The sequence below is a fragment of the Python bivittatus genome, unplaced genomic scaffold, assembly GCF_059951505.1.
Source record: "Python bivittatus isolate LINGU-HERP-01145 unplaced genomic scaffold, Pbiv_v1 ctg000180_np1212, whole genome shotgun sequence".
Lineage (NCBI taxonomy): Eukaryota > Metazoa > Chordata > Lepidosauria > Squamata > Pythonidae > Python > Python bivittatus.
Window position 1 is genome coordinate 2,000,694 of NW_028277047.1, and position 7,341 is coordinate 2,008,034.

Genomic DNA, 7,341 nt, shown 5'->3' on the forward strand with positions numbered 1-7,341 from the left:
ACAAAGGGCTTCTCTGGCCAAATTAGTAGAGTTAATTATTTGAATTATCCACATCTTCCAGTAAGAAATTGTATCAACTCCATTGCTTCCAAATCCCAACGTGAAGACATCAAGACTCCAACTTACCCTGACAACACACGGAAGAACAAATGAAGATCAGTCAAATTGGTTGGATGAAGAACTCTGGCCAAGGATGCCTTTTTATATAGTTCTGGATGATTCTAGCCCAGGAAATGAGATATTAACAGAGAATGGAGAATTCCTTCTTTGCCAGTCAAGAAACGTTCTGCCTGTTTTCTGTCTTCCGGCTGGAAATCCTTGATGTGATTTTGAGATCCACATTTTTTAGAGATACGGCAGCTAAACCTGGAATGATGACAGCTATCCTGCAAATAATGATCCAGAAAATCCAGTCTTAGTGCTGGGAGGTAGAACCTAGAAGAACATTTTTTGAGGATATTGCAATGCAAAGATCAGGACCATGATGTTCAAGGAATTCAGTTCATGATGCAACCAGCTCAAGGCTAGCCATTCTCAGTTGTGGCATCTAGTTTTATCTTGTTCCAACAGATTGCCAACAGATACTGCTATCATTTCTAAATCTCATCACTTTCCTCAATTTAATATAAAAAAATGAATGGCAATTGTGAAGCATTGAATGCGTAAGTCAAGGTAGGTAAGCCACACTAATAGGTATGGCTGGCTGGGTTTGCTTAATGGGGTAATGTCAAAATTCACTTCTCTGTGGGACTGTCAGAGCTGAGAATTCACAATTTTATTATAGTCCAGAGAAGCAGTGCTTTTGCACTGTTTTACATTCATCAGGCTACATTAGCCATGAGTTGAACTGGGGGTGCTGCATTTTAAGAAGTGTTTGGACATACCACAGGGGGCCAAAAGAAAGAATGGGGAGGAATCTGGAATATACATCACCTGAGGAGCCTTTGAAAGTTTCAAAAGCTCTCCATTTAAGATCGAGAAAAGTAGACAAGTGCCTTCAAGTTTCTGAAGGACTGTCACATAGCAAACAGAGTAGGCTTGTTCCTCATACCCTACAGGAGAAGGCTAGAAGAGTGTACAAGGAGAATGTTCTACCAAGCTTCTGGTAATAGATATGAAACCATGGAAACTTCCCAATGTATCTCTTCTATTTCCAGCATAAAGATTTTGGAAGAAAATTTTGGAAGCACCATCACGGCATGCGCTATACGAATCTGAAAGACAAGCTGGCACCTTAGTCTAGAGAGGTCTGCAGCCATTTTGAGAAACATCTTTATCAAACTTCTCCCTGTTTGAGAACCTGATATAGAGGTCAAAGAATCAGTTTCTTTCAGACTTTGCTCCAAATCATAAGCCTCCTCTTTCTAAGTCATTTTGCTTCCTGAGGCAGAATATATATATAAATAATATATAATTTAAAATATATATATTTTAAATATATATTTTATATATTTTTATATAAAATATTTATATATTTTAAAATATATAAATTAATATATAATATAATATATAAAGATAAAACTAAAAATATCTCACCATTCTTTTCCTCGTATCTGGCAGTTCCTGGCCCCCCAATTTACAGTTGAATACATAGGTCTAAATCCACTTTCAAATGCATTTTAATTTTAATTTGGGGACCAAGAACTCTGTTGGAACATTTGAAAAAGGCAAAAAAAAAGTTCACATTTTTTGGGAATGCAGATTGAGCTGAGAAATTCATTACATTATCATAATCCACATAGATGAAGATTCTTAACAACTCTGGTTTTAGAGTTCTTTATTATTCCTTGGCCAGTAAGGAACATTATATTAATGATGGTGGACAATTAGCACATTCTATCCCAAGGTTAGATAATCAGTTTTAAACACTGCTTTCTGGTGAGCTCAAGGATTCATAAAAATGTTTCCTTCCTTCCTTCCTTCCTTCCTTCCTTCCTTCCTTCCTTCCTTCCTTCCTTCCTTCCTTCCTTCCTTCCTTCCTTCCTTCCTTCCTTCCTTCCTTCCTCTGTCCACCCTTCAAGGTACTCCAGACAGGAAACCAAAACCATGAGTACTAACACTACCTTTATTGTAAGGTTACAATAACAATCTTGCAAGTCTGAAAGCATTTCTCCCTTCCCCTGCCTTTACTTTCCAGAGAACTAGGAAGGATCCCTTCTGAGACACTTTCCCCATCCCCAGTCCTTCTGTGGGCTGAGATATTTCTTATCTGACCATTGCCCCGGCTGTGGCTCTTCCTTCTGTCTCCCAAGGTTATTCTCACAGACCATTACAGGAACAATGGACCCATTTTTCTGAGCAAACATTTCAGTAAGGTGGCCTATGCTCATGTTCAGAAATCAGATGTCCCAGAAAAAAATGGTATCTCCACAATGATTCAGTTTTGAGCAACTGGGATAGGGGTGAGTGGTAAGCACAGGAATCTTTTCCACATTAAATGTTCTGCAGTTAATTACCCAGCTTAATGATTGTGATTCAACCAGTTTTCTCACTCCCTGGGATTATCCATCAGAACTGGTAGCTGGTTCCTTTCCTCTGGTTTGTTAATGGTTCCCTGCAGGGCACAATGTGGTACCTCTGTAGAGTATATCAGAAGGCAAAAATGAAATTTGGTTGGTCCATCAACATTCTTGGAAAGGCAACCTCATTTCCAGAAACCAGCAGACCACATCTATATAAGGTTTCCAGCATTCCATTTGTTTGTTCCTATTTTTTATCCTGATCTGCAATGAGCAGAGTAAGGTCGCTTATGGAACTCCCTGATGCAAGATATGTTCATGAGCCCTAATAAAGATGTTTTCAAAGAAGAGGACGAGAAGGAGGGAGAAACTTGGACTAATTCTGGGAGAATAAAAGGTCTGTTCAACAAGACTATACAAATACTTTCCTCTGAATTTTCCCCCCTGCTATTTAAGTGGGAATGGAATGATGAACATTCATGTATGGAGAAAGATAGATAGGCCACTGATTTGATCCAGGATGATGGCTCTTGTTGTTAGTAGTAGTAGTAATAGTGCTAGTAGTATCCTATCAGGGCTACAGGTGGCATTCATAATTCTTTCCACCCCATCCCTATTTTATCTTTTATTAGGTTAAGCTAAGGAATAGCTATTGGTCCAAGGTCAACCAAGGCTGAGTCCGGCTGGAACTTGGGTCTTCTCAGTCTTAAGCCAGCACTCTCATCATTACATCTAGTTTAGGAAGCTGAATGAATGAAAAACTCAAGCGGTGTATAGACATTTTTCTAGAATACAGAGTATAGATAGTTATTGAAAAACATCTGTTTAGAGTAGATGTTCCATTCTCACTGAAGAAATATCAGATGTCCAATTACATGCATCCTCTCCAAAGTTGGGATCTGTTCTGCTCAGTGGGGTGGCCCAATTTACTTAGCATCGATGCTCTCTAAGATGACCAAGCCTTCTGATGGCGTGGTCATTGTCAGATGATCAAAACACGAGGCAGATAATCAGAAGGCCTTTGTTGTATTCATAATCATATCTCAGTTACAGGTAGCCCTGGGCTAATCTCTTACATCATTTATCTTGGCTTTTGCCCATAGACAGCTATGCAGAACAGGTGGGTGGATAGCTTAGTCACCTCTTTGGATATGCAAAACGTTCCGTCCGTCAAGACACGAGAGAACACTTGCAGTGACAGATCAAGACATCAAGCAAACAATTGGGCGATGGGATATTCTTTCCTTTAGTTCCAAGAATGGAGTCACCCAGTCACAAGGGCTCTTTCCGAATATTATAAAGCCACCTCGCAGTCACTCCTCATTACCTTTAACTGCTGAACATCTCTGCATGAGAAGAGTAGGACCACTTGGTAAGTTACATTTCAACTTAGTATCTTTGACACCCAAGGCAATTTTTTTTTTTTTAGTTCAGTGCAAATGATTAAGCATCCTTTTCTTTATTGGAACATGTGAGTTATAAATTACCTCTATAAATCTATAAAGCAATCATCCTGATGGCTGTGATTGGCTTTCAACCTTCCAAGGAGATCAGGTTGGGGTGAGAAGGAAAGCGTGTGAATCCCATTACAATGGTAGGACTTCTGATTAAGGGATCAGTAGCAAGGTCCATCCATCTGGGCTATCCCTTGATTTGTCAAGCTGCCTCATGATTCTTTGGGGGCTAACCTATGGGTGGTGGGCAGATCAGAAGCAATTACATCTCCTACAATGTCCTTGATCACTGCATAGTGTTGTGAGCAGTGAAAATGGCAGGTAAATTGAGAAAACTTCCATGGTGGGCTGAAACACTTGTAAGGGGAATAGATGGGGGAAAAATGTGAACCTGGGCTCTGGTAGATGTTGCTATCACTGGCCTTCCTTCCTTCCTTTTATTCAGAAGGGTACGGTATATTTTTGTAATTTATTTGTGAGTCAAAAATATCAAGACTACATGGTGGCACCCATGTCTGGGAGCCTGGGAAGATACTCTGGGGGTGGGGGGCAGGCATTAGGTAATGTCTGAATGGAACTAGGAATGAAGTAGGGTAGAAATTAATCCAGCAGGAATGAGTCCTGACCCAAGTTATTTTTGTTCCATTTCATTCATAGCCAGGATCTTCATACATTGGGCTAAGCTATGGTTTGCTCAACCATGGTTCTGTGAATAAATCACAATTGGCTAAATTCACAAATATGCTGGGCTATATGCCATGATTTCTCACTGAAATTCATGAGTTCACAAGAGTTCACCTGAACTCCCCCCGGAAGTGAGATTAGCTCCATCCTTCTTAACATTCCATAAATCCCTCAAGACCTGGCTATGTGATCAGGCCTGGGGTTCCCAGGGGACCGGGGAGATTTTATGATGGCTCCCTTATTAATTTCAGCCCCTCCTGTTTTGTGTGTTTTTACAGTTTTTTATGCATAATTGTTTGTATGTATTTATTTTTTAATTGTTGTACGCCGTCCAAAGTCATCTTGTGTGAGATGGGCAGCTATATAAATATGATAAATAATAAATAAATAAAAATGATTTACAAGACATCATGGCTGAATAAGCTCCAGCCAAACAAAGCACAATAAGGCTTAATGTGTAGTATCACCAAGTCATAATTTTAGTGCCTCTTTAACTTATTCCCAAATACTGCATATTTGTGATAAATTCTTCACTCATTTAAGAAGGGAATGCTCTAGAAGTGGATTACAAAAAAGGTCCAGTCAGTCACCCAATTAATTCATCAATGGTGTGAAGCAATATGCTGTCTTGCTTCCAAATTTTTTTCACCCTATTTTGTAATCTAAAATAGTTTCATCCTTGTGTTCCTAACATACACTTTCTTCACAGATCAAGCCCAAGGTCTCAAGAGATGTATACTAAAGGATACGGGGATGGCGGAGGTTCATACCGTAATTATGGGAGATCTGCATGTTGTGAGCCATCTTGCCACTCAGTGAGACGGCGTTCTGAAGTGAAATGCTGTGATACATCTCCACAGTCATGCTGTCCTCCTGTGCAAAAGTGTTGTCTCCCAAGGCAAAAATACTGTCCTCCAGTTCAAAAATGCTGCCCACCCAAACGGAAATATTGTCCTCCAGTCCAAGACTACTGTCCTCCTGTCCAACCATGCTGTTCTCCAGTACAGAAATACTGTCCACCTGTTGAACCGTGTTATCCTCCGGTACAGAAGTACTGTCCACCTGTTCAACCATGTTGTCCTCCGGTACAGAAATACTGTCCACCTGTCCAACCGTGTTGTCCTCCGATAAAGAAGTACTGTCCACCTATCCAACCGTGTTGTCCTCCAGCGCAGAAGTACTGTCCACCTGTCCAACGATGCTATCCACCTCCACAAAGATATTGTCCACCAGTCCAACCATGCTGCCCAGCTCCACAAAGATATTGTCCACCAGTCCAACCATGCTGTCCACCTCCACAAAGGTATTGTCCACCAGTCCAACAATGCTCTCCACCTCCACAAAGATATTGTCCACCAGTCCAACCATGCTGTCCACCTCCACAAAGATATTGTCCACCAATCCAACCATGCTGTCCACCTCAACAAAGATATTGTCCACCAGTTGAACCATCCTGTCCACCACTTGAGATCTCCCAGGTCCAACAAGTATGCAGAGTGCCTCCCCATCTTCTGAAGTAGCTGCCGAGTTATACTGAATATGAATACCATAATCTAGCTTGAAATGTTATTTGTGCTATTTATTTAGTAGCTGATATGCTTGTGATTAATTATTCTGGTCATTTTGTCTATGTATGCAACGCAATAAAACTTACTAAAGCATCCATCACTCTCAGATTTCCCTTTTTTTTTTCCAAAAGACATCCATATTTCCTGACATAACAATTGTCTGAAGTTTTCTAGGAATAGATCATGAGATTTAGATGGACGTAACAAGGGCTCTGTGGACCTGATGCATTTGAAGGGGGAGGGGGGAATGGACCAAGGAGGACAAGGGACAAAACACGTATTGTGCCATTGTGCTACCATCCCTATTTTATGCATGTCATGAGATGCACGCATATATGAAATAGGCAGAGGTTATGTTGTGCTATCACAACATTCGTCTCAACATTTTGAATTCCTCGAACATTTTGAATTCCGCAAAGAATTGTCATATTTTGCTACCTTCCTCAGAACAATTGGATTGTGAATTCCCTTATGCCACAGCCTGGCTGGAGGGTTTCCAATGCACTCTGGCCAAATTAGTTCACGAAATAGGTGTATTTTCTACTTATCTCCTATATCTTTGCTTGTATTTATTTTCAACACAGAATTATCTAAAGGGGCTCTTCACCCCTCTTCCCATTTTCCACATTTTCTTTTTTTTATAGTAATTTTTATTAAAAATTACAGTTAAAAAGATAAAAACTAATACAAGCCAAAAAAAGACAGAAAAAACAAAGAGTAGAAGGTGCAGAAAAGAAAGAAAAAGGGGAAAGACAGAAAGAGAAATAGAAAAGAAAGAAAAGTAAGACTACAGTAAAGAAAAAGAAAAATATATAAAGAAGTGACTTCCCATCTTCATCACAAGTATAAACAATTTGAGCAACTTATCACCTCCTCTTAAAATACAACAAATGATCTCTTCTTCCCATAGCCCATCTCTTATCTATAAACAAATCCTTATAGCATCGTCATTTCAGTCCTGGTGTCAGCAAAAGTCCATTAAGGGTTACCAGAGATAACAAAATTAACAATCTTGATCTTTAGTCCCTTCAAATAATGTCCTAGAACTTGATTTCTTTTCTTTTCTTTTTTTTTAATCCCTTCTCACAAAATTCTTCAAAGCTTTAACAAGTCTCTTTTGTAAATCCAATATAGAAAAGTTACCCAGATCACTCTTTCGGTTTGACATTTGTATAT

General features: G+C 39.6%; 1 protein-coding gene across 1 annotated transcript; it reads left to right on the plus strand.

Moving 5' to 3' along the window:
• The first annotated feature begins 5,328 nt into the window (after positions 1 to 5,328).
• On the plus strand, positions 5,329 to 6,117 carry LOC112541143 (uncharacterized). The gene has a single exon (XM_088137544.1). The coding sequence runs from the start codon at positions 5,329 to 5,331 to the stop codon at positions 6,115 to 6,117; it is 789 nt and encodes a 262-aa protein (XP_087993670.1).
• The last annotated feature ends 1,224 nt before the right edge of the window (positions 6,118 to 7,341 follow it).